At 32.7% G+C, this 26,736-nt stretch overlaps 1 protein-coding gene across 4 annotated transcripts in view; it reads right to left on the minus strand.

Moving 5' to 3' along the window:
• Positions 1-7,834: 7,834 nt before the first annotated feature.
• LOC106052406 (uncharacterized) overlaps positions 7,835-26,736 on the minus strand; it is a 58,377-nt gene continuing 39,475 nt past the window's right edge. For 2 of the 4 annotated variants that reach the window (XM_056027279.1, XM_056027280.1), the window contains 17 exons: positions 21,410-21,517; positions 20,929-21,000; positions 20,399-20,503; positions 20,069-20,182; positions 19,226-19,334; positions 16,262-16,356; positions 14,869-14,919; positions 14,190-14,303; positions 13,799-13,939; positions 13,477-13,593; positions 12,658-12,831; positions 11,912-12,048; positions 11,491-11,554; positions 10,592-10,797; positions 8,771-8,957; positions 8,549-8,644; positions 7,835-8,410 (listed from right to left, as the gene is read on the minus strand). In XM_056027279.1, coding sequence (XP_055883254.1) covers positions 8,261-8,410; positions 8,549-8,644; positions 8,771-8,957; positions 10,592-10,797; positions 11,491-11,554; positions 11,912-12,048; positions 12,658-12,831; positions 13,477-13,593; positions 13,799-13,939; positions 14,190-14,303; positions 14,869-14,919; positions 16,262-16,356; positions 19,226-19,334; positions 20,069-20,182; positions 20,399-20,503; positions 20,929-21,000; positions 21,410-21,517 — 2,040 coding nt within the window. In that variant the 3' untranslated portion in view covers positions 7,835-8,260. Of the gene's footprint in view, positions 8,411-8,548; positions 8,645-8,770; positions 8,958-10,591; positions 10,798-11,490; positions 11,555-11,911; positions 12,049-12,657; positions 12,832-13,476; positions 13,594-13,798; positions 13,940-14,189; positions 14,304-14,868; positions 14,920-16,261; positions 16,357-19,225; positions 19,335-20,068; positions 20,183-20,398; positions 20,504-20,928; positions 21,001-21,409; positions 21,518-24,396; positions 24,421-26,736 lie in introns of those variants that run through there. The other 2 variants (XM_013207782.2, XM_056027281.1) reach the window with 2 other exon arrangements.

The raw sequence follows: 26,736 nt of genomic DNA on the forward strand, positions 1-26,736 counted from the left end.
AGAGCTGGGGATACCCAGACCTAAATGCCAGGGGAGAAGAAATTGAAGAATGGCAAGCAGAGAACAGACTTATCTTGCTAAATAAACCTGAGGACAAACCAACCTTTTTTTCAAGAGCCTGGCTAACATCAACCACTCCAGATCTAGCCTTTGCAACAGACAACTTATCCAAAAAGTGCACTAGAGAAGTCGCAGACCAGCTAGCCACCAGTGACCACAGACCCATATTGATCAGTATCGATACCTCCTTCAAAATATCAGAAAACTCCACCATCCCCAGATGGAACTACAAAAAAGCCAACTGGCACCTATTCTCAAAGCTCACAGACCTATATACAACTTCAATAAACTGCAAATCAAATCAGGTTAATAAGTCATTCTCAGCTTTCTCCAAAGCAACACTCCTAGCAGCTAAGGAATCAATTCCTAGAGGAGCAAGAAAAGATTATATCCCCAACTGGTCTGATCACCTTCAACAACTCCACAATGCCACTATTGAAGCCAGAAACACAGTAGAAAATAACCCTTGTATAGAAAATAACATAAATCTAAAAGCAGCTAACGCAGTTTTCAGGAAAAATTACCTTTCCGCCATGAGGAAAAGTTGGCATGAAAAAACAGAACAACTAAACGTAGATAGAGATGGCCACAAACTCTGGCGTATAGCCAAATGTCTCAACCAGGAAGAAAACAGAACAACTCCTATAGTAATAGAAAAGGACAACAAACCCCTGAAAGGCCAAGAAGCAGCAAATGAATTCATTAAGTTTTTCCAAAGCGTAGGACAAATACAAATTAATGAAAGTAGAAATAAAGATGTAAACTCAGAAATCCAAGATAAATTTAAAGAAAACAATCCAGCTTACTCCTTGGGAATGACCACTAATCTTAAAATGAAGGAACTAGATGAATCCCTAAAAGTCCTCAAACCAAAACAAGCCCCGGGCCCAGACAAAATATCAAACGACATGCTTCTTCACTTGGGTCCTCAAGCCAAAAGAAAACTGCTACAATTATTCAATGCTAGCTGGAAATCTGGCAGAATTCCAAACATCTGGAAAAAAGCCATTATGATCCCTATACTAAAGCACGGCAAGCCAAGAAATAAACTGGATAGCTACCGTCCCATCAGCCTCACTAGCTGTACTTGCAAACTGATGGAAAGAGTGATAAATAGAAGGCTGACATGGATCCTTGAGTCAAATAACCTACTCACTGAAGCCCAGGCTGGCTTTAGAAAAGGCAGATCAACAGAAGATCAAATTGCCTTCATCACACAAGAAATAGAAGACGGCTTTCAAGAAAAGAAACCAACAACAATTGTGTGGGTTGACTTAGAAAAAGCATTTGACAAAGTCTGGGAACAAGGTCTCTTGCTCAAGCTAATCCAGCATCACATATCCCACAGAATGTACAACTGGATAAAGGAATACCTAAATAATAGAAAAGCCTTAGTTTGCATGCAAGGACAAAGAAGCCACACAGTGGGTATAAAAAATGGTGTCCCCCAAGGAGGAGTCCTATCCCCAACACTTTTCCTAATATTCATAAACGATCTAAATCAAAACCTACCCAAAAAAGTTAAGAGCAGCATGTATGCAGATGACCTTGCCTTAATTAGCACAGAAGAATATGTAGGGACATCGAAATTTCGATTACAAGATGCTCTTGATAAACTCAATAATTGGTCCAAAGACTGGGGCATGTCCATTAACACAAAAAAGACAACATATACCATATTCTCACTGTCAACAAAACAACAAACAATAAAATTAACATTAGATAAGGAAGCTTTAGAAAAAAATGACAGCCCTACTTATCTTGGAGTCACCTATGACCCGAGACTAACCTGGAAAAACCAAATAGATAAAACACAGAGTAAAGGCATCCAGAGACTATCCCTCTTGAAAAAATTAGCTGGCACAGATTGGGGAGCTAATCAAAACATCCTGAAAAAGACCTATACCAGTTATGTAAGACCTGTACTAGAATATGGTGCCACAGCATGGGGCTCAGCAGCCCAAACCAACCTAAGAAAAATAGACAAGGTTCAAAATATTGGTCTAAGGATAATGACAGGAGCAATCAAAACAACACCCATAAGAGCTATGGAGGAAACCGCTGCCATCTGATCTCTCTGGATGAAAGAAGAGAAATAAAAATCCTTTCCCAATTCACTAAATTGGAAACCTTGGAGAGGCACCCACTCAGAACAAAAATCCACAAAACTGGCACAAAAAAACCGTCTCAAAAGGACCAATTTCATACAGGAATCTCTAAACCTAAAAAAGAAACACCAACTTGAAAAAATTACTCTGGAATCCTCGATACACTATAATGAATCTCCACCCTGGGACGAAAGCCCTCTTCCTACTATAAGGGACCATATTGAAAACATAAAAAGAAAATCTGATTACAGACCAACAGAGCTCAAGGAAATAGTGAACTGTTTTCTACATAACAATTACTCTAGCAATCAGTGGATCAGAGTTTACACGGATGGCTCATCCCATAAAGCCACCACAAATGGAGGAGCTGGAATACTTATCGAATGGCCAGATGGAGGAAAACTAGAAAAATCCTTTGCAACTGGAGAGCTCTCTGACAGTCACAGAGCAGAAAGGGAAGCACTAGCACTAGCTGCTACCATGCTAGCAAATCATCCAAGTTCCCCTCACAGTCAGATTGTCTTTCTAACAGACGCAAAAACAACCCTCCAAAGCCTGCAAAACTCTGATTCCCCTTATATTAAAAACCTCAGAACAGCACTCACAAAGCTCAACCACAACAGCAAAAAAAACTGTTATTCAATGGATACCAGCTCACATACAACTAGCAGGAAATGAGAAGGCTGACACACTCGCCAAGAGTGGGAGAACAAACTCACAAGTAAACTCTGCACTCTATCCAGAAGAAATGAAGAAATTAATTGTAGATAAAATAAATGAGAAATGAACGAGCTCCCATCCAAATCACAAGAAAGATGATGCTTACTATAAGCTATCCCGACAAGACCAACGTCTAATCTTTCGACTCAGGACCGGACACAACAGAATGCGACAACACATGTTCCGGAAGCTCAAAATTGGAACCAGTGAAATCTGCCCATGTGGAGTATCACCAGAAAATGCCGACCACGTCCTCCAAAACTGCTCTCTCTACCAAGAGGCCCGTATAAGACATTGGCCCCAAATCACCCCAATAGAAAGAAAACTATATGGAGAGCTCCCTGATTTGGAAACCACTGCGCAGTTCATCTCATGTATTGGTCTAGTCATATGAACACTCCAACATAACAATGAGAACGATGAAGAAGAAGAAGAAGAAGAAAGATTTACTCATAGCTTGACCATAAACTTCTACTCATAGCTGACATAAACTTCTATTCATAGCTTGACCATAAACTTCTATTCATAGTTTGACCACAAACCTTAACATTCCTCATTATCACATGTTTTATAGCAACATTCCCCTAGGGTGCTATCAGTAGCTACGTCATAGAAAACGTGCTCTATGACATAGTTCCCCCTCTCCTATTCTCATCTCACAGTACATGCCCAACGATGTTATCAGTAGCTCACCTTCCTCATCATCATCCTCATCAATCCTTTATTACTTTTTAGCGTCGTAAGGGCGCTGTGTTGGTTAATTGCGTAACCAAAGTCATTGCCGGAAGTGGTGATGGATATAAGCACTCCGCTATATATATATATCCTAATAAATGCTTCCTAATGCCATGCTTCTCAAATAGCATCTGACAACGAGTCCAGCCTTCACGTATGGCTCAGATACTGAGTCCGGCGGAACTGTTTTCACCAACAGGAGAAGGGGCGAAGGGGAGCAACTGGCGCCTAAACCAGTAAGCTTCGGGCAGTAGAGGCTCGTTAGCCATTGCTGGCTATCTACCGATGAGAAGGAAAATCTGAATTTGAAAATCTGCTGCCTTGCAAGCATGGGAAGTTTCGGGAGTCAGCCCTGAGGAAAAACCAGGAGTCTGCGCAGCCGCTGCCCCAAAACTGTATCGGTAGGCTACTTGCCGCTTTTTTTTTTTTGAAACAGCTGCGTGGAAAGGGGAGAACTGATGTGTGGGCGACATCGTTCCGACCACAGCTAATTCCCGCAGGCTTTCATCTCATTTCCATGATACATACGACCCATAGTGGCTTTGGGACTGAATAGGCCATAAAAAAAATTAACTATCAGTAAAAAAAAAAATATGGCAAACAAACTTAGAGGCAGCTGGCAATTGATGTATCACATTGGAAAACCATTCCTTCACCCTCCTAAAATCATTAGTTTTTTTAAGCACATTTTATTATGGTGCTATTCTTTAATGTTACTTAGGATTCCTTTATTTCTCTACCACCAATACAGAAATAAATTAAATTGTGAGAAGTGTTTTTTAAGTTTCTATAAGCATAACGAAAGGGAAATCAAAACAATAAATTCACAAACAAATAAATTGTTTGACCAACTAATTTTTAATGTGCAATTTCAACAGATATAGATTTATGCCAATTATAAACATACACAAAATAAAACCTTCCATATTTTCCTTGCAAATTGTTGTGCACAATCATGAAACTTCTTACATTCTTTTTCCACTGATTTCCTCTATTGGTTATACTTTTTAATTTTATGTTGTTACTGAACTTATATAAGTCACTCCATATGTCTGGTTATTTTTTTTACAATCAATTTCTCCCACTTCCCATTTTTGGATCTAGTTGAAACTTAGTAGAATTATTCACTGTCGATGAGAACATATGCATCAATAAAAAAAAATTAAGCAATAAATTTATCAATTAGTCTTAATTAATTATTTTTGTTTTATGTGGAAAATGTAGTAAATCATTGAATGGCAACCCATGACAATAATTACAATATTAGGTCGTTTGTAAATATATTTAAATAAAAAAAAGACTAATAAAACCTTCTATTTTTATGAGTACTTGAATAGATCAATGGCAAACCATGGTGATACAAGTTTGAATTCAGACTCAGCAACTTTTTTCCCCTACCTTACAAAAAAGCGCCAATAGGACTCTTGTAAAAATGCAAGATAGCAGACGTGTAAAAAGTCACAAGATCTAGAGAGAAATTTTATGCCATTGTGTATAGTTATCAATGTCTCAAATATCTGAAAAGTTTTTAAAAAAGTTTTTTGTTATATTTAAATTGTTCTATTTATTTAGCAGTTTTTGTATACATAATTGAAATCATCATGGCACAAAATAAAAAAAAAATGTCCTGAGCAGTTCACTATTATGAGATTGAAACTTATGAAAACATGTTGATCAGGTCTGAATAGATTGGGAATGTTTATTCCAACTTCTTCTGAAAACAAATGAACTTACACACAAATGGGAAATTCCACCCAGTCTTAATACATTGAAGGCAAGATTTAGTAGTATGAAAAGTAAAAACAAATTTTGGAATAGAAATACTCATAGACAATAACCTTTTACATTTCAATAGTCATTCAATATTTCTTTTCTTTTTTTGTGTGTAAATTCTTTATATTTCCTTATTTATTTAATGAAATATCCTTAGAAAAAAAAATTCAGCCTGAACACTGAGAAAAACATTTTGCACAACAAAGAAATTTAAGAAACACTAACAATGTGCAGCATAATTAATGAAGACAGCCTTCATTGCTGCAATGTTCATACCAATTAGTCTGATTCTTGAAAAAGTGATTAAATGCATGCCACAACAACTGTAACAGAGATTACATGTACAAAGTCATAGACCTTTGACATCTAAATAAGGCTTTAGATTATAATATAATTATTATGTTTTTACATATTTTGGGAATTCCTTCAGAATTTAATCTAATTACATCCTAGCCTTAACTTCTCCCAGGACAATGGGGGATGGATGCTAACATAACAAAGATGATACAAATTATAAATATCTCACTCTAAATTATAATTGAATATAAAAAACAAGTATTTATTTATCAAAATTGTATCTGAATAGTATTTTTAAAAATTAAGTATGATAATTACTCCCCCTGCAATCTATTTATTCTTTTGTTCTTTCTAATTGTGACTCACACACACACACACACTTGCGGTTAATACAAATAATGTCAATATGTTTTTTGAGTTGCTATAACATATTTAAAATTCTCATTGTTGAAAGTCAAATTTAAAAAGGCCATAAAATCCCATTAACGTGGGTTTGAGAATCACTAATCACAAGTACTTTTACAATTGAACAGCACTAATATGTAAAAGCATATAAATAAGCACAAAACTATTTGCTTGTCCTTACACAAAGTGAAATCAATAAATGAGTGGATTTTAATCATAAAAACATTGGCCTATTTGAATGTAAAAAAAAAATAAATGTACAAGGATAAAGATATTTTTTGGTAGGAGCTGACTAACATACAGTTTTGTAGGGTTATATAGTCAAATAAAAGTTTTGTTTAAATTCTAAGAGATTTTGGCTTCAATTATTTATTTAAAAAATTATTTTTTTTTAAGAAACTCAGATTTGAACAGAAATAAATACATGACAAAATGCTGTGAACAAAATAAAGGAAAAATTAAATGACAAAAAAAACTGAGATCATGGCACATTTATCGGACAAAAATACTAAAAAGCAGTAAAAAAAAATATTGCTAAAAATAAAAGTAGCAAAAAAAAAAAAAAAAAAAGAGAATGTATATGTTAAAATGATTGTCTGTTTTAATTTTAAACTTCAATTTACAAAAAAAAATATTTATCACAGATGAATGCCAGTGAAGAAGTTTAAATGCTACTATTGCTAGCAATATAAATAACATAAATAAAATGTATATTTACATATAAAAAAATCATTTACAGTTGAAGTTAAAGCACAAATACTCTGTAACTTTGTTACAGCCTAAAAATGAACTATATCAAAAATAATTTGCCAAAAACATGTTGCCAAACCATTTTAAAAGTTTCTGCATAATTTATTTTCATGACAATTAGTATAAATAGCTCATTTAAGAATTTGAATTATTTCATGGCCATTTTAAATTTTTCTAAAACACAATTCATAGTAAAATAGTGATCTCTAAGTATTACAATGTAGAACATAATATTGCCAATTATATATACAGATATAATTTATAATATATATATAATTTAGTAAATCTTCTCAAAAGCAGTCAGTTGATATCTAATTATGAAAAAGAAATGGGAAGACAACATAAAAGAATGGACAGGCTTGCCATTGAAAGAAGTTCTATCCAAGCAAAAGACAGAAAGGAATGGAGAAGGATGGTTGACAAATCTTGTGTGGTACCCCAATGGTCCAACAGGCTAAGGGATAGGTGAAGGTGAATTATGAATATTTTATTTTAACAAAAAACTAATGATTATAGGATGATTTCTTACTTTATTTTTAAATGGGTGCAGGTTGTTTAGGTGTATCTTGTGCTTGTTATTTTCTGAATGTTGACTTTCCCTCCCAAAATGAGTGGCTTTTTGTCAGCTTACAATAATTGACATTTAAACCTAAATTAAAATTATGTTGTGTTCATATCCTTCAATAAATACAAAATACTGGAGTGGCAATTAAAAGAATAATAGCAAAAAATAATAAATACATAGTTTGGACAACATGTTTATGATATTCTATTTTTTAAATTTTCACTTTTTATTATAATATAAAAAAGAAAAGAGGTTAAAAGTTGGGTTCACTTTTCCAAAAGTCTCTAATGTAGAGTAGGGGGGTTGCCATAAAATGTAGGTTTTAAATGTTAATTATAAGAAAACCAATATAACCAACACAAGAGCCACCTGCTTTTTTAAACAAAATATTTTGTGTTTATTTTTTTTCGGTAGTAATTCATTTCCTTAATTCTTTTTCCCATCTCTGACTAATCAATAATTTAAATCCATTTCTTGTTGAAATATTTTAAAAAAGTTATAATAATGCAATATAATTTGTTGAATATTTGGTCACATTGTCTAGTTTCATACTAACATAGTCTGTTAGTGGACACAGGCCTAGTTACATACTAAATTAACATAGTATGTCTTTGGACACAGTTAAGGATGAAATTTTACTGAACCATTGCAGATTAATATCAAATATTGACAAAACAAAATGAATATATTCCCCTAATGGATTTCAACATTAGAATGAGAGATACTGTTTGATCAAGGTAAGAGTAAAGCAATAACAACATTGTTGACTACTAAAACAACACAACCTGCAGTATGAGTAAATTGACCCAATCAGACTAAGTAATGTAATAAATCTAGTCAATATGAATTATCTGGGAGGAAATCCTCCACCTTTCTTCTGTATATTCTGTTTGGCTTGTCCCAGGGCTACCTGACGTGCATTGCTGCCAAACTCTAAAGTGTTGCAAGTCTCTTGACTGTTACTAACATCTGGGCTGATATTTACAAACAAACAAGCCTAAGGAAAAAAAAAAGTTTATATTTAATCTTCCAAAGTTGGTGAGATTTTAGTACAGGTGATTCTGGAGCATTCATGTAAACACAAAAACTTTGTCAAATGATTTTAAAAGATAGAAAAAACAACTTGATAGTTTACCTTGGCATCTCCACCTAGACATGGTCTAAGAATCTGAGTCAGTTTTGAATTTCTATAAGGAATATGAAGCTGACTCTCCCTCAGTGCTAAGAATACCTATCCAAAGAACCAATGTCACTAATAAGAATCAACATTAACAATTTTCTTTTAATACTTAAAGAAACATTTATACTTTTCATTCCTATTTCACATAAATCAAGTCAAATATTTATTTATAATAACCTGGCCCAGGGCGGAAAGAGACTTGTTGATGGCAGCAGCTTCAACTAGCCTCTGGCCAGTGGCTTCTGTTTTGCTGATTCGTTCAGACCCTGCCAGATCACATAGTGTCAACACTCCTTTAGAGATGGCTCCCGTCACTTTGTCCTCACCCTCTACTGTGATCATCAGAACCAGATGAGAACGTGAGCTGGGGGTGAAATAAACAAAATTTAGTGCTCTATTGTACATAGAAATGAAGTCTACTGTGAAATGTTGTTAAGGCTATAAGTGGTTCTTCAAGTCCACCAATTAGTGTTACCAGTATGTGAAAGGCACAATGACCCAACTGAGACCAAATAGCTGGCTGAACTCAGGAACATCATGCTTAGTGATTTTATGCTATATTATTATTATTAATATTATACCAAGCCAAAAAGAATGTGTTATAACTGATTAAAAAAAAGTTATTAAAACCCCCCACAGAACATAATTTGTAAATTTTTATTCTACTAAAAGTTCCAGAGCACTTAGGAGACCTCAGTAAAAGGTAGCTTAAAACTCCCTGCAGAACTGTTATGACAATCTAACAGTTTGCTGTTTTAAAAATTTTCTTTTACATTTCTTATCAGAATTTTAATGAACACAAAAATTTCACAAAATGAAAAGAAAATCCAAGTTAGTTTACACCTAATGCAAAAAGACTTAGTCTCTAACTCCAACTCAACTATTTTAAAAGTAATGAAAACATTTCAGAACTCATAGTTTATGGGGTAGATGTTTGTTTGTCAATGATTAACATTAATGTCATGGTAATTGCACAGAGTGCCTTTTTATTTCTATTAGTCAACCTATCAGGTAATAATGTTAAAAATATATGTGGTGATACAAGTTTCTTTAAGTCTTTATTTGCAAAGAATTTAATAACAATATATGTACATATGGATAACATTCAACATAAACGAATCCTCTAGATGTTTTCTTTCTCATTGTTGACAACACAACATGTGACTGCTCTCTAGTCCATTAACTGTCCAGGTACAAACACTCGCGAGCAAAGCTACTCTGCCTCATCGTGGCGCTCGTGTGGAAACGACCATTAGAGGAAGTGGTTAGGCTAAATGGGTAGCAACACAAAACTCCCATGGGGATGCCCACAGGTAGGCGAGAGTCGACCCAATTGCACGGGCGGAGTGACCATAAACCTGTCACAAATCCATACGCCGTTCCTCAAGGGACCGTTACATGAATGGCGAGTCCCCCACGGTTAGTTCGGTATAGCGAAGGAAAATGGCGGAGGCTCCCATTGCCCTCGGCCATGACCAGCCAAGCATGCGTCCGGGGTGCCAAAGGCATTGGAAACAGCAATGCTTTACATAGGCATTGACTCGAGTCTCTCCCAGACGGAACGGTGGTTCAGACAGGTTTTTTTTTTGTACTATTTGACGCTCAAACAGGTTTTTTTTCAAACTTAGAGCTCGAAGAGCCTTCGGCTCATCTCTTGGATGATCAACAAGGTATACAACACTTGACCATGTGTCATGGTTGGCCACACATGCTGTATAGGAACTGTGTCACAACAATATATAATCGTTTATGTCAATGCATTCAAATTGAAAGACTTCTAATGAGTATTACTTTACAATTAGGTAAAAACAACTCCAAAAGAACTCCACGATATGATGAAGATGAAAAAAAAAATTTACTTGTTAAAAACAATTAGAATTTCAACTCTCTGGTTTTGGAGAGCTTTTCTGAAAAGAAATAAACGGAACAGTTCACTTTTCTGTATAAATGTATGTAAGCTTCTTTTCTTTTTCTTTTCATGATTTCAGTTTAGCTCACCTAGTGGAGTTCATCTTAGTAGATGCTGTCTTTCTGTTGCTGTCCCCAAGCTTCATGATTTCCTTGATGTCCTTGACCTCTTTAACTGGCATCTCCATGATGTTTGGGATCTTTACTGAGTTGCCCACCATGCTGAGTTCCAAGACTTTAGTGTCTTCAGTCAGCAGATCCTGGACAGTCTCATTGTAGATTTCAACCATGGAAACCTATTTAATTTACAAAACTGTGACATCAATTTTATTAAAGTTTAAATTAATTTTTCAGTGATATAACATATACATTTTATAATGATTGAAAGTATAAAATAAATGACAGAAACATATAACCTTAAAGGAAACAAAATTGGAGAAAAAAAAAAACACAAATTTCCAGAGGACATCAAGATTCTATGTAGTGATGAGAATATAGATAATGATGTTGTGATTATGGATCAAACTGTCATAAATCATTGAAATAATTGGAAAATGATCCCCATAATGAATTGGTCAACACAATAAGTGCCAGGATATGGAATAAAACTTCATGCAGGAGGGAGACAGTGCCACTGCTGCATTAGAAGTTTGAGGTGACTTTGCTCAAATGCAGTCTGTCAAAAGAAAACATCCCATTGGTTGAAAAGACTGGCGTTTAGTTACTTTTTGTTAATCTTTACAAGTGAAACAATAATTTTATTAATGTAAATATGAAATACATTTTTACTTGAGAGTGTGCCTAGGATGTAAAAATAACTTTAAAATAATTGAAAGTTGGATACAATCAGTTTTATTACTTTTATTACAAAGTTTTTCTGTATATTTGAATGAATAATTAAAATTTTCTTTTATTTACAAAAAAAAAAAAAAAAAAATTAAAAAAGAAGTAAAAGATTTGTATGACATGAGTTTAAATTGATCTCTTACTTTTAATGTAAAACTCTTGGTTTCAGATCTCTCTGAACAGACTTTCAACAGCTCAGAAATTGCTCTAATTAAAAAAAAGACATTTAAAATATAATATTTTTTTCATGCAAACTTTTGTTTAATTATATTTGAAAGACTTTGCTGAATACATTTGTATTTTTTTTTCTATCTGGGCACACAAATCAATAATCAAAAACTAATATGTCCAATAATCTTTAACAACTATCTCTACTTAATAGTTTTATAAACATATATTCTCTACCTTATTCATTAAGACACACTAATTTTCCTTGCACTCATGCACATATCTATTCCCTTAAGTAAATAATTTCTGAGATACAGTTCCCAATTCAAACCAATTAATCTTTGCCACATTATTGATCTAACCTAGACCACAATCAATCAATATTCAAACACTCACCGTATATTTATACCAGGATTATTGTCTGGACCCATCATGGTGAAAGTTTTACCAGAGCCAGTCTGTCCATAAGCTAGCAGGCAAACATTGTATCCATCCACACAAGATGTTATGATAGGTTGTGTGTCAACAAATATCTAAGCAACAATGGAGAAATGTTAAACAATCACTCCTGATGCAATTATTAAATGTTTTTATAATACATCAAAAGAAACAGCTTCCCCTATACAGCATTAATGCATTCTATTTGTCCATTTGTTTGTTGTCACCGTAAAGAACACTGAGCTACATAGGCTCTAATTTAGATCAAGGTTTATTAACTTCAAATTTACTTTTCAAGGAGGACTGGCTTGGTGGTATTTAAAAAAAATTGCAGAAAGTTTCTAAAGAATTAAGAAAGTAACTTTGCTATCTATATGAAAGTAAAAATAAGCACTATGGCCAAGGCAATTAGTTGTCAACATTTCATGCAAGAAATAAAATGGGGGAAAAAAGCAACAATCGTTTAAACTGTTACCAACTGGAAGAAAAAGCTGGTTCATGATCTCTATTTACTAGATATTATCCTTTTTAGACACTGTGTTGCTAATGAGTAAAAGTATGGAAGCTTAGAAAAAAAATAGATTTAAAATAAAAAAACCTATAAAAAAAAAAAGATAACACATTTATAAAGTTATAAATTACTTCACATTAAAAAAAAGCAGGAGTTGGTAATTAAGTATTTAAAAAAATGAGTTCCTACTAACATTTTCCTGAGTAGAATCAGAAGTGTAAACTTTATCAAAGCTGAATGTTTTTTTGCCTCCATCTTGGTTTGTTACTGTGATGTCCTGGTCTGAGGGAAAACCGAGGCAATTCCTTGCACGGTCATCTCTACGTGGCCGACAAAATACTCTGATGTTACCTCGTAATTCTTGGAGCTGAAAAATGGACACATTTTTTTTGCATCTTATCAATTAAACAATGTTATAAATTGCAAACACTGAAAGACATCTTGGATGCCAGTAAGATCTTTAAGTTGAAAATAATATTACAGCAGTCTCAGTCTAGATTTATTCTATTATACCAATGTTAATGTCGCAGGGCTGAGCCGAAGGCTCTTCGAGCCCTAAGTTTGAAAAAAAAACCTGCTTGGACGCCAAACAGTAAAAAAAAAAAACCTGTGTGAACACACAGTTCTGTTTGGGAGAGACCCTAGACAATGCCTATGTAAAGCATTGCTGTTGACCGATGCGTTTGACCCCCCGACACGTGTGCTAGATACACGGCCGAAGGCCGAGAATGCACCGGGATCTTCTGCCATTTTCCTTCAATGTACCTAGCTAACTGTGCGGGACCCGCCATTTATGTAATGGTCCCTTTGAGGAACAGCGCATGGATTGGTGACAGGTTTGTGGGGACTTATTTACAACTCCGCCCGTGCAATGAGTGGACTCTCGTCTACCCGTGGGCATCCCCACGGGAGTCCTGTGTTGCTACCCATTTAGCCTAGCCACTTCCTCAGATGGCCGTTTCCACGCGGGCGCCACGATCAGGCAGGGCAACGTGCCCGCGTTCTATTATACCTGATTATAAAGAAGACGCCGTTGAAGAGCCTCTCTTTGATACAGAGATCTAATCTCTTCTAGCTCTTGCTTTGAGCCTACATCTGATTTTTTCAGGTCAGAAGCTGCCTTGATAGCCTGGGAAAATATTACAAGTTCAACATTTACTGCACTTCATACTGGATAATTGTGACCATACAAATATAATCTCATTGATCTATAAAGTGGTTGATTAATTTAAAAAATTATTCTTTTGAATAACTATTAAATATAAAAAGACAAATCTGAAAAAATAGACAAAAAATGTAAACAACTACTAATTTGATGCAGGTAAAATAATTACATCAGAAATCACAGCATTAATGGAGCCAATATTCCTGAGCATATCCATCTTGAGTCTAACATGAGTTTTGTGAAGATTTTTGACTTGCTGGTTAAGTTCTTCAAGATCTCTCTCACTGACAAGGGGAACTATAGCAACCTGCTGATGTAGTGGGATGCAAGACAACTAAATATACATAAAGAGCAGAATTATATTGGTTCTAACTAACTTGAGGCACTTCAGTACAATTTGTTTGTGTGAATGTTATAATTTCAACCAATCAAAATGTTCATTTTAAAAGATTAAGATGAATTATCACAGATTCTCCAAAAAAGGTGTACACATTTGATCCTACGTTTTATAGAAATCATAATAAAGAGTTCTAAAAGACAAAACAGTGAATGGAAATTACTGGAGTTTTGGGCCTTGCAGTCTTTGGTCGAGATTGTTGCATGGCTTCCACTTGTCGTTGTGCTGAGGTGGCATCTGCACTAATTTTACTGTACTTCTCTACTAGCTCTGATAACTGTACAAGCAGACACAAAAAAGGAGCATAAATATAGACACAAATAAGTATTATTAATACATAAAGATATGGAATAGTTCCTAAGTAGATTCAAATCCAGATATACACTTTTGCTGGCCAGATAACATGTTCAGTTCTATCACTGCATAAAGTACCAGTAGAGAAAGAGCCCACATTTCAGGCTGGAGTATTAATCATTTATTTGTGATATTATTTAATTTAAATATTAAAGTTGCTCTTCTATTTGAAAATGTTGCTTTTTTTTAATGTGTAAATTTGTGTTAATTAAAGGGGTTAAAGGAGCAACAGTAATTTACCCATAGAAATTGTTTTTTGCTACATTTGCAATTAGAGGCTTATTAAAAAATTGGCTGTTTTGAATATCATTTTTGGCACTAGAATATTGTCATAATAGTCTTGTACATTTTTACAAATCTGAATAAATATTAGCTCTGCTTAAGAACCATATCTCATAATTGATGTGGACGACGTGAAATTTGGTGTGGGGTAACCTAAAATATGTTGCTTTGTGAGGACGTCACTGCTTGAATGATATAAAATGTACCTGTTGTTCTGCTTCCACTCTTGCTTTCTTTTCAGCTAGTAGCTCACTTTCCTAAAGTTAAAAACAAAGAACTTTGATTTATATGAAGCTTTGTAACAGAAAGACAGAAGCAAAACTAATAATTCTAAAAGGTTTCAGATATTTAAATTCTTTTACAATTGTTTCTTTGCCAATACTTTTAAATTTCTATTATTATGAAAATGTTGCCTTAGATAAAAAAAAATATGTTAATTATTACTTTGTGATGATCTTTGATAAATTAATGAAAAAATATTTTTTTTTTACTTTAACCAAGTGAATATTAATTTACTACAGAGAGATACAAAGCAACATTTAACTCTTTGAGATCTTTGTGCATAGAACCAAATGACTTGCAGTTACAATTCTTGCAAGGACAGAACCAAAAAAAGTATTCTTTCTCTTCTTACATGGAGGAGAGAGGTTATGGTATAGGTTCATCAAATTTAGCTGCTATACACTAAGGGATCAGCAGAACTGATGCTCAATGTTCCTTTTTTTTTTATGAAAGCCTATAATATTTCTTGTAGTGCAATGAATGTCTAAAAGCTTGAACTAAAGACAGGGTAGGTTCGTAACTGTGCTTCTTTGATAAATCCTTTAGGTAGTATGGCCATGATGATAAACTATCCAGCTTTAAGATTCTCCTGAATGACAGGCAAAATATATTTTAAAATCAGTTTACCAGATGCAGTACTTTCAACGAAGAATGGCAAACCAAACCTTGGATTATAAGCCACACCATATATGTCCACAGCCACATTAGTAGGCCTACATACATAAGTCTAGTACAGAGTTGTGTCAGATTTTTTAAATGTTCAGTTCATTACATATATGCTTTCACACCAGTTGGTGTATTCAAGTCTTCCATCTGGGTAGTTCTTATTTATAGGAAAGAGATGAAATGTATGCTTAACATTTAGCTTGCCCCACTTCTGCACACACAGATTCACAAGGGAATATAAAATGTTGCAGGACTTGATGCACATAATCATTGAGATAATTTCTTAATATCATTTTGAATAGTTCTGTCAGATTCCATTATTTCCTGAATAGGAGAACATGAAGGCAGTAAACTAACAGGCTCATGTTTCTGAACATTCTTACTTCACTCAAAACTGAAACATTTTAATTTGAGCCATTTTTGCTCTTTTATTTTCCACTGCTTACAAATGCATGCACCAGTTTTCTAAGGAGAAAACATTAGTTATATTAGTGAGCAAGATTTGCAACCAGAAATCATTTTGTTCCAGAGACATTGACTTGGAAAGATTGAAAACATTTCTTTGAATAGCTCTGTTAGTTTGTTTCTATAATTTACAACTATGTATTCAGCGTGATTAAATATGACAACTATTTGAAATAAGATGCATACTAATTTATGAAGCTTTTCAGTCAGTTCCTGAATTTTTTCATCTTTCATTTCATCAGCTTTAGCATCTTTAGATGTTCTCTGAGGTAACAGCCAATCTAAAAGTTGACAGATGAAAAAAGAAATCAGAATAAAGAAATCGATTTACATCAAATCTGTCTTGTATTAAAGCAAATATCAATACTAGAATGAGCCACTAAGTGTTTCCCTACAGAAGTACCAGATGCTATACACTAAGACAATAGGGCAGGGACATTGTTGTTGCAAAAGGTACCTAGTGTACACTCAATAGATTAGCTATTGGTTCCTAAAAGAGAGCTAGAGTTCAATAATTTAGTTTGAACTTAGTATCAATACCTAATACAATATGATTTTAAAAAAATGAAACTCATGCTGAAAAAATACTTTAAAATATATAAAGTCTTGATAAATAAAAAATTAAAACAGACAATTGTTTTAGAATGTTAAAAGATGATAATTGTGATTCTTACAAAAAGAAAAAAAAATGAATGCAATTAAACTGTGTATGATGGATGTGTAAGTAAACACATTTGTAAGTAAATGTAACATCATCATATCATAAATCTTGGCTAAGAGAAAAATGTTAGCTGCTACAGAAGAACACACATTCAAAACAAAAGTAGGAAATGTAAAAAAAAAAGTTAGTTTTTCTTGATATGTGTGTGTTTAAAACGTAAGTAGTCTTTTTACAATGTCTAGCAGCTGAAATATGTAAGTAGAACATGGGTTAAGGATGTATATAACAGGTGAGAGAAAATCCACACTGAGTTTTTGATATACATGGGTTTAAATAGCAGTATCAAGCCAAGTATAAATGTATACATACATGCAATAAATACAAGCTTTCAAATCTGAACTTTGCAGAAAATGAAACAAAAAAAAAAATGGTATACAAATATCATCGAAAATTGTTTCATTTTAATGAAGTGATTAAAATGAATGAGGTAAAAATTAAAAAAACGGACAAAAAAAATGCTTAGTGTGGCTATAGAGCAGCAGATAGATACTAAACCAAGATTCAAGGTTTTTGTTTTCAGGATTTTAGGACATTAATTTATTTGTTTTGAATTAGCTGTAATCTCAAAATTCTTTTAGTCAAATTGTATTCTTTACAAAGTATACGACCAATTATTTCTTTTCTCACTTAACAGATTTTCAATTTGATAGTTTCTGAATACGAATAAGTTGCACTAGAGTTGCAAAAAAGAGAAATCAATCCACACTTAATTTAATAACTATTACATGAAGATGGATGGAGAGACTAGCCTGAGAATGTCAGATTTGTAAATAAACAGATAATATCAATCTATTTACAGCTCATCACTCATACAGAGATCGACTTCTTTCCAGATTTCTAAACCTACTTGTCACAAGTTTCTATCAGTAGATGCTTTCATCTTCTGTTCTGCAACCTGACCTTACAATGACCTTACTATGGAACATTTTGTAAGTAAAATATTTCTGAACGTTTATTGTACAGCTGGAAAACAATGAAATCAGTAAAGATTTTGAAAGTCTCTTTCATTGTGCTTGATACTTCACACCATTATCAAAATTTGAAATATAAACTTTGTCTACTTTTGAGAGGGAGCTTAAAGACAGTGTTTGTCATATACTTGGAAACGCACTAAAATCATATTTTATAACATTTGTTTTTAACACAATAGGAATATAAAACAAAAAAAAAATACAAGTCAATGTGCAAGAATAAGTAAGGATAAGAAAATTAGAACTGGTCAAACATTTTGTCTAGCATACAAATGCGTTGGATATTTGAAAAAGAACACACTGCTCACAAGCTTAATTACCTTTATCTGGAAACAATCAATTTGGAAAACAGAAAATTAAAAATATTAGACATATTATAATTGATAATACATGTCTACATGTTGCATGAAACATATTTTTGCATGTACCTTTGGTGATTTTGTTTTTTAAACATTAGTAGTTTTTTTTTTATATATATTAACATCATTTGTAAAATAGAATCTTAAATATGAAATAGAAAGTTGGTTAAATAGTGCAGAAATGTACATCATGGAAAAAAAATGTTATGATTGATGAAAAAGAGTTGAAAAAAAAAAGTATAGTGCTTAACTATCTAAAATGGTGTATAATATTTCAAACCTTTTCATAAATATTTTTTTTTTATGGAAGTTATACTTAAGAATATAGGCAAACATTAAGCATTTTAAAATTTGTTTCCATAGTTTTGATACATAAAGAGTGAAAGTAGGCAGAGATTTGGCATTGATAGAAGTTACTTATTTGGTATGGCATTATAAACCCAAACCAAATCCAATTAAGAAAAATAACTGAATACTCGTCTACTTTCAATTATAATCAGAACATAAGCTCTTTTGGATACTTCTGAAAGAGTACTGCAGAAAAACTGCTCATATGTTCTAAGGTAATAGTCTCAGCCTGTCATTTCTTCAAGAAAGGGGTTTCAGATAAGGAGGGTTACTGAAGCTAATTATATTATTGTCAGACTGCAATCAAAGTAGTTGGTAATTTAAACTACTGGTGAAAACTAAATAGCTAAATAAACTAAATAACTGAATAGACTGATCTAACCCAAGGGAATAGTTATTCAATTGATCTACAATTAGAAATTAGTTTGACTTTAAGTATAAAAAGAAAACAAAAACAAATGTTTATTAGATAATGAAGAGTATAATCAAAAAAGTAAAATTCACTATAACTGCCTTTGCAAAAGCAGATCTATTAGAATCATTTCATGAAAGAAAACTTGTATTTGTTATATAGGAATAAGTACCAGAAAATTTCAATTTAAAGAAACATATAATGTAATATTTCAATGAAAATGTCAAGCTAAAAATTTTTTTTACTTAAAACAAGATATGCTTTAGTAATAAATAAAATACAGTTCAAATCTTTTTCTTTTTGTTAAATTTAAAATAGGAAAGTTCTAATCAAGCTTACCATCTTCTTCCAAAACTAGATAAGTTCCAATACATTCATCCGGATTGTAGTTACAGGCTCTGAGTAGTGCTAGAATATCTGCTCTGTCCCTCCATTTGGGAAGTGCTTCCTGGGAAATGACAGAAACAGTTTAATAAGAAAAAAAAGTTGGTTGTTTTTTATTTCCTTGTTTATTTCTACTTGAAGCTAATGTCTAGTATTATTTCCTAAATAAGTTTTGAACATTAAAAAATTTATTCTCAAATTAGTGTTTCTTCTCAAAGCTCATGCTGTATGTTAATATTCTGATGTATTCATATTGGCATATTTTATTATGATTATCATTTCAATTAATCTATTTATATTTATATTCATAATAAAAGTTGTCTATGTCTACAAACATAAAATAAAATATGTCTATATAACTAGTTACTATATATATTTTGACTATGCTATTTGTTTGAATGCACGTTCATGTTCTTCTTTAACAATAAGTTATTCAATTTAAACAAAATAAAACTAAGGTGAAAAGAACAAGTCCAAATAAATGGTAATAAAGCCAAGTTTAAACCAATGGTATTAAGTTTAAGTACTGGTTAAAGACAATATATTGTGAAATTAGTTTGGAAAGTCATAATGGTTAGCTATTGTGCTGGTGGAGACATCTTTCTTTAATGCTTGACCTGTCACATGTTAACTTCTTTGTGAGTTTTAAGTCTTCAAATGGGAATTTGCAAATGAACATCTATATGGACAACTTCAAATATCACCAAGAGGACATAAACATTCACTGCAGAAAGTTTGTACATGAGACAGCCAGATCTATTGCTAATGAAATAAATTAAGTTTGATACTTAGACTAACCTCAACATGATCCACCATTTGCTTAACCAGCTCATGATGTAATTCCCAACCAATAGGTAACCGAAGCCATTTTCCTGAGTATTTGTCAAAGAAGAAATGCACATAGTGACGCTCCTGAATGAAAGTACAGAAAAATAATATCAACTAAATGGAAGCAAAGTGTTCACAAAAGTAATATCAATCAACATAAAAGATTTAATGAAAAAATAAAGACCTTGTAAACATTTACTCTAACAAAAATTGTATTAGAATTTTCTTGAAATACATTGATAACCTACATTACCTCTCTTATCAAATAGTGTCTAACTACAAAAACTAATTGTTGGTTACCTCCATCAAATAAGTTTGTACTTTTCCTCGTTTTGGATGCTTCAGGTGGCCAACCCGATCATCATTATCATCAGCATTTCTAGCTGATGGAACTCGATTTTGTCCCTATATAATAATAATGTAAGCAACATTAAGCTATATCTCACTTATGTCATTACTATTATTTGAATCATGCAATCATTTTCTTTCAGTTTTTGTTATTTTCTTTTTAAAAATAAAAACTCAATTAGAAATTCTGTTTAACTGAGATGTGTAGCTAAGTGGCATAATCTATTTAGCTAGTTAACAAAGAAGATGGAGTTAGAATCCCAATGTAGACCATTTTTAATTGGAATTTCAATCAAACTGAGTTGTATTGGCTGAGCATACAAAGGAAGTAAGGAAACCATCTTTTAGCTAACCTCCCCCCCTTTCATCACATAAGCACAAGACCAGAGCACACTGAGTATACTTTTAGTATGAAAGATGTGCTATACAATAGTAATTAAAAAATTTTTTTTTTAGTTTATTTTTCTAAAAAAAATTCTTACATGAGATTCTCCCGTGTTTAAAGGGACTAGTGTGCCTTCACTATACCAGCGTTCTGGGAAGAACTGCCAGTCCTATAAAAAGAAAATTAAGGTATATGTACAGCAACAAGCATCCACAATACCAGAATATACATTTAGACTGTATTCATGAGTATCGCATCTCAGTAGAAATAGATAGATACATTTGAGGATGCAAAATATGACTTAGATCACAATAGCTTCTTAATTAAGTTTTTTATTTGATACATTAAGATAATGACATATTAGCCAACATTTCTTGCTCTATGATAATGGATAGCTATTTCAGAGCTATCTTGATAACTAAGACAAATAGAAGGCATGGTAATCTTGTAAATATTTGTTATAAACATCAATAATATACCCATATTCTGCTTTTTAAAAAATTAAGTCTATAAGTACTCAAGTACTCCATAGAAGGCCCTAACTTATCTAAGAATTAAATTTTTTATCGCATACTTACATGAGAGTGCCAATCATCAAGATAATATCGCTTGCCTGCACGAACAGCACATATAAATTCACGACCGTTTTGGTGAAGGAAGGTCTCAAACTGGACATCTTCCTCTTTCTGTTAAATAAACAACAATATAGACAACATTGATTTAAAAGCAAACCTTGAGTAGGCTATAAATTGAACTTTTAAAAATTATTCATGGTAAAGGTTGTAATGGTTCATGTTGATTTGCAGGATTAACTTTAGGTCAAAGGCAATTTGTGGTGAAGCTTGAATGTAGATGTCACAATGGTTAACACTTAAATTCATTCTAATGAAATAACTGCACCAAAAAGTATGCAATTTTATAAAATCAGAAAAAAAAAGTTTTTTTTCTAAAAGTTTTTACAAAAATGTAATAGAGTTATTACCAGAAATTTGATTTTTATAAAAATTGTTTACCTGATAATTAAGTTATAAATTATACAACATCAATTTAGATTAGGAAACAATAATGTTTCTGAGATAATGAAAATATAAAAAATTAAACAGAATATGTTGAAAACAATAAAGTGCAAAGTCTTTTGTTTCTCCATATTTTTACCACCTGAAGACAAATGTATATTCTTGCTGCTAAAGACAAGTAAAAATATATTGACACGTGCCAATAATAATAGATCTAGTACTTTTGAAACCGACCATCTGGGTAAGTAAATAGTAAAACAACAGGAACATTATTAATAAAATCTGTACCATTCAAGTTTCAACTATTGAACTAACAATTAACACCTTTTACCAATGGTGTATAGATAACTTTATAATTTTAAATGTTCAGGGTAATTCTTATCTTATATAATACAGCCGTTAATTAAAAAAAGAAGATGATTACGTCCTATGAGTCATGCATTTAGTCATGCATATTGACCAATGACTTAAATTCTGCCAAGTCACTGGTTTTCCTGGCTAGCTCAGGCAACCCATTCCATGCTCTAATAGCACTAGGGAAGAAGGAGTATTTGTACAAATTTGTCCTAGCATATGGGAATGTGCCTTTATCTTTGTGTCTTTCACTTTCAGAGTATTTTATTAAATTTTGTTTTTGTATTTGAAGATTATGGTTCAGTGTTTTATGTACAATTGCTACTTTACTTTTGAACCTTCTGTCCTGAAGGCTTTATAAATTTAGTGATTTTACTAAAGGTGTTACTCTAGTTAAATAAGTGTGAATATTAATATTTGTTATGAATCTCACTCAACTCACTGCTCTATTTTGTGTCTGTTCCAGTTTCTTAAATGACTTAAGTTAATGACTTAACTTAATGCATATTCTATTATTCTAATGACTTTAGGAAACATAAAGGCCATATTGCAGAAATTCAGATAAACAATCAAACATAGAACAAGTACAAGAATATAAATATCTAGGAACAAGCATCAACAACAAACTGAACTGCAGTGAACACTGTCAAAACCTCTACACAAAAATTCACCAGCGACTCTTCTATCTCAGAAAGCTAAGAAAATTTAACATCGACAAAACAATTTTTAAACTTTTTTATACAGCAACCATCAGCAGTCTAATTAAATTTGCCATCACCTGCTGGTATGGTAATTTCACTGGCACAAAGACTTAGGCTAAATAGACTAATTTAAAAAGCATCGCATATCACTCGAATACAACTACCATCTCTTAAAGAGCTTTTTCATGAAAGATGCCTTTCCAAAACACTCTCGATTCTTAGGGGAAACCTGCACCCATTAAACCACTGTTATATAAGATCTGAACGAAGTGGTCGTCTCCTTCCCATTTGGACTAAAACAGAAAGATTTAAAAACTCCTTTATCCCACTTTCGGTCAAATTCTTACAAGATCAGCTGTCGTCATCGAGAAGTACATAGAAGTCAAATTCATAAAGCGCTGGTTGTGAATGTGTATGTGTTCCGTGTGTGAATGTTGTTCGAATTTTTCCTCTTATCTTATCTTATATAATACAGACGTTACTTCAAAAAAGAAGATGATTACGTCCTACGCGTCATGCATTTAGTCATGCATATTAACCAATGACTTAAATTCTGCCAAGTCACTGGTTTTCCTGGCTAGCTCAGGCAACCCATTCCATGCTCTAATAGCACTAGGGAAGAAGGAGTATTTGTACTCCTCTATACTGTTATTGTACAGTAGTTACGCTGATGTTGTCAATTGTAGTCAAACTGAATTTCCATTTGATTGGATCAATACAATTATCTTATCTTATCTTATAACAATAGAGAAATGTGTATTCAGACCCAATATTGACATTGTTTGCATTGACACCCCAATACCTTAACCTTACTTGTTTCCCTTTCCAAAGCACTCTATATAAATTGAAGTCAGAGCTAATATGTGAAATGTTTACCAAAATGTCATTTTTTGAATCCAGTTTAGCATTCTTAGTTTCAGCACCATCAATGGTAACTTAAGTATTACTAAGAGACTATTGATCTGCTTTTTTTTTCTCTTTAAAATCTTGTGCTGTGACTTGAATACATTTTACTCGGAAATCTCTCAGCTTATTTTGTAAATATTAGTCAGCAATATGAAACTAAACAAACTTCTCTTAGCTTTCACATCAGAACATTGAATTTTTTTTTAAAGCTATGATTAATAGATTAATTTCTTTTATTAAGAAATAGGCCTCCTATATTCTTCTTTGATTTTACAGCTTTTTCCCTGTGTGACTATAGAAAATGATCTCAGCAGATTTCAAACCTTGTTTACACAAACTGAAGTGTAAACCACATGACATACCAATCAGTTCCACTAATGTTTAGATTCTTAATTTAAAAAATTTTTTTTTCATTGGAATGCCTGAATGACCCAATATGACAATTTAATAGGTCAATGATTTCTATGCCTCCAAAAATATCAACAATACAACACATTAACCATTGTAAATCAAACTGAGTGTCCACCCTGTGACAAAGTATATCAACTAAAGTTTCAATCATAAAACATATTCCCGTGATTCACTTACATTGGCTTTCATATCCTCAACTTTTTGCTGCGCTCCAGAATATAAGAATGTAGCTATAATGCTTAATACATGTATTTTTTTTATCATTAATACAAAGTCAAATAATGAAAAACATATTTAATATGCATGGTTTGTTCAAGCTTATCCAAAAGAAAATATCAATAAATGATAATAATTTTCTTCCTGTTTACAGCACATGCTATATATAGTTCAACAAATCTGCAGAATTCTAACATCGACAAAAGAAAAGTTTTTAATTTATTTAAACATATTTAATTTGCTAGGAAATTTAAAACTTATGAAACAACAATATCAGTATACTGTAATAATTTTCTTCCTAAGTTAACAGTATCTGTGACATACTTTTAATAGTTTGAGAATTCTTACATAGACAAGAAGTGAAGATTTTCACTTGAAAATGATGCTGATTAAAACATAAAACAACCAAGATCTTTAGTGATAAATAAATCAGTGTGTGAGACACGATGAGGCTGTGTAGCTGATGGTGAGAACTAAAACAATATATTTCACGCTAGATATAAGCCATGATGTTTGTTTATATGCAATTTACAACTTTGACAGAATAATTTTTAAGTTGACAATGCTATTTCAATTTAGACTTCAGTGGAATCTATTTTATTTAAAAATGAATGGAAAAAAAAAAACCTCACATAAACAAGATGTGATAAGTAAGATCTTTAGAAAAAGTGATGTGATCATTAATAGTGCTACACATCATAGAGTATAGATCTAGTTTTTTGATACCATAACTGAAATGATTATCTTTGTTAGCCTAGCTATTTGATTATCATGCCTATATCTAGATCTATAACCAGAAATGTTAGATCAATATGAATGATGGTTCGAAATCAAGAAAAAGTTGTTCTAGACTAGACAAAATGTCTAAAATGACTTAACATTAGGTTCACAAACAGCTGGTTCAAATGGAGAATTGACTGAATTGGTTTTAGTATAGATCTATATATAAAATCAATGAAGTAAATGATATATCAATATCATATCTAGATCTTTAGTTAATATAGACTACTAGTCGACCCACGGCATAGCATACGCTGTTATTTTGCAGGGCCGGCCTTTGGCCAATGCAACCTATGCGACCGCAGTGGGCCCCACACTTTCAAAGGACCCGCGCTAATTCTAGGTGTAAATTATTAAATTAAACCATTTTATAACTTATAACAGAATTCCCGCAGCCTCCTGATTTACCAGGAGCTCCTTGAAATGTCACGAAAGTGCAAAATATACGAAAAAGTCCTGGAAATCTCCGGAAATTATTAAAATCTTTTGAAAACTCAACAAAAAAAATCTCCTGAAATATATAGACAAAACATTGTCATTTTGGGGTGTCATTCAAAATGGAAAACACCAATCCTACGCGCGATGAAAAAAAAACGCCATTATGTAATACCCGTAATTGTGGAATCTGGTGAAAGAAGCTTCTCGCGCCTCAAACTAATGAAGAATTACTTGAGGTCAACCAACAATTCTCAAAGATAGATTGAAACATTTGGTAATTCTTGCTATTGAGAGTGATTTTTATGATATAATTTACTGTATGGCTTCGCTACACGCAAGGCTTGTAAAGTAATTCTGTATGTAGTAAAGAATGAATAAAATGCAAAGACGAATTTATTTTCTAATACAAATTCTTAATTTTCACTTATTATCCGTATCCCTACTCAAAATTGGCCCCTCCAAATCCATTTCGCATAGAGCCCCACAACGGTTGAGTCTGGCCCTGCTATTTGGTGACGGGTGAATACAGAGTAGATTACTTGTTCTCCCTCCCCTCTTTTTTTTTTCGCCGCTAAATTAACGTGGGGGTAACTCTAGTCCGACTTGCAGAAATAAAGAGTGACACTTTCCATAACTTCTAGGTCCGGCCCTGTATTTTGGGACGGGTGAATACTATTCCCCACCCCTATTCTTTTTTTTTTCGCCGACTTGCAGAAATAAAAGAGCGATCTTCCTTTACGTGGTGTCCAAACTCATGAGCCATGAAGAGAATTATATATATAGATATAGAGATTAGATATAGATCCAGATAGATCTTAGATGTAGACCTCTAGATTATTATATCTAGACTAGATATAGATATCTAGATCTATATGCGTCTTTCAAAAGTAATCTGCCCCAAACATTGGTAAATACTTAGAAATCATGCGAACACTTACCGTAATCCAATCGCTATTTTCTTTCTGAATTAAAAACATTTGTTTGGTTAACCATTTGGTTGTTAAGGAGTAGGCTACTGCACTATTCGCACTGTAGTATTTATTAAAGTGCCAGTGGTAAATTTGAAAGCTCTGATCACATTAA

Source organism: Biomphalaria glabrata, chromosome 4 (genome assembly GCF_947242115.1).
Source record: "Biomphalaria glabrata chromosome 4, xgBioGlab47.1, whole genome shotgun sequence".
NCBI classification, from domain to species: domain Eukaryota; kingdom Metazoa; phylum Mollusca; class Gastropoda; family Planorbidae; genus Biomphalaria; species Biomphalaria glabrata.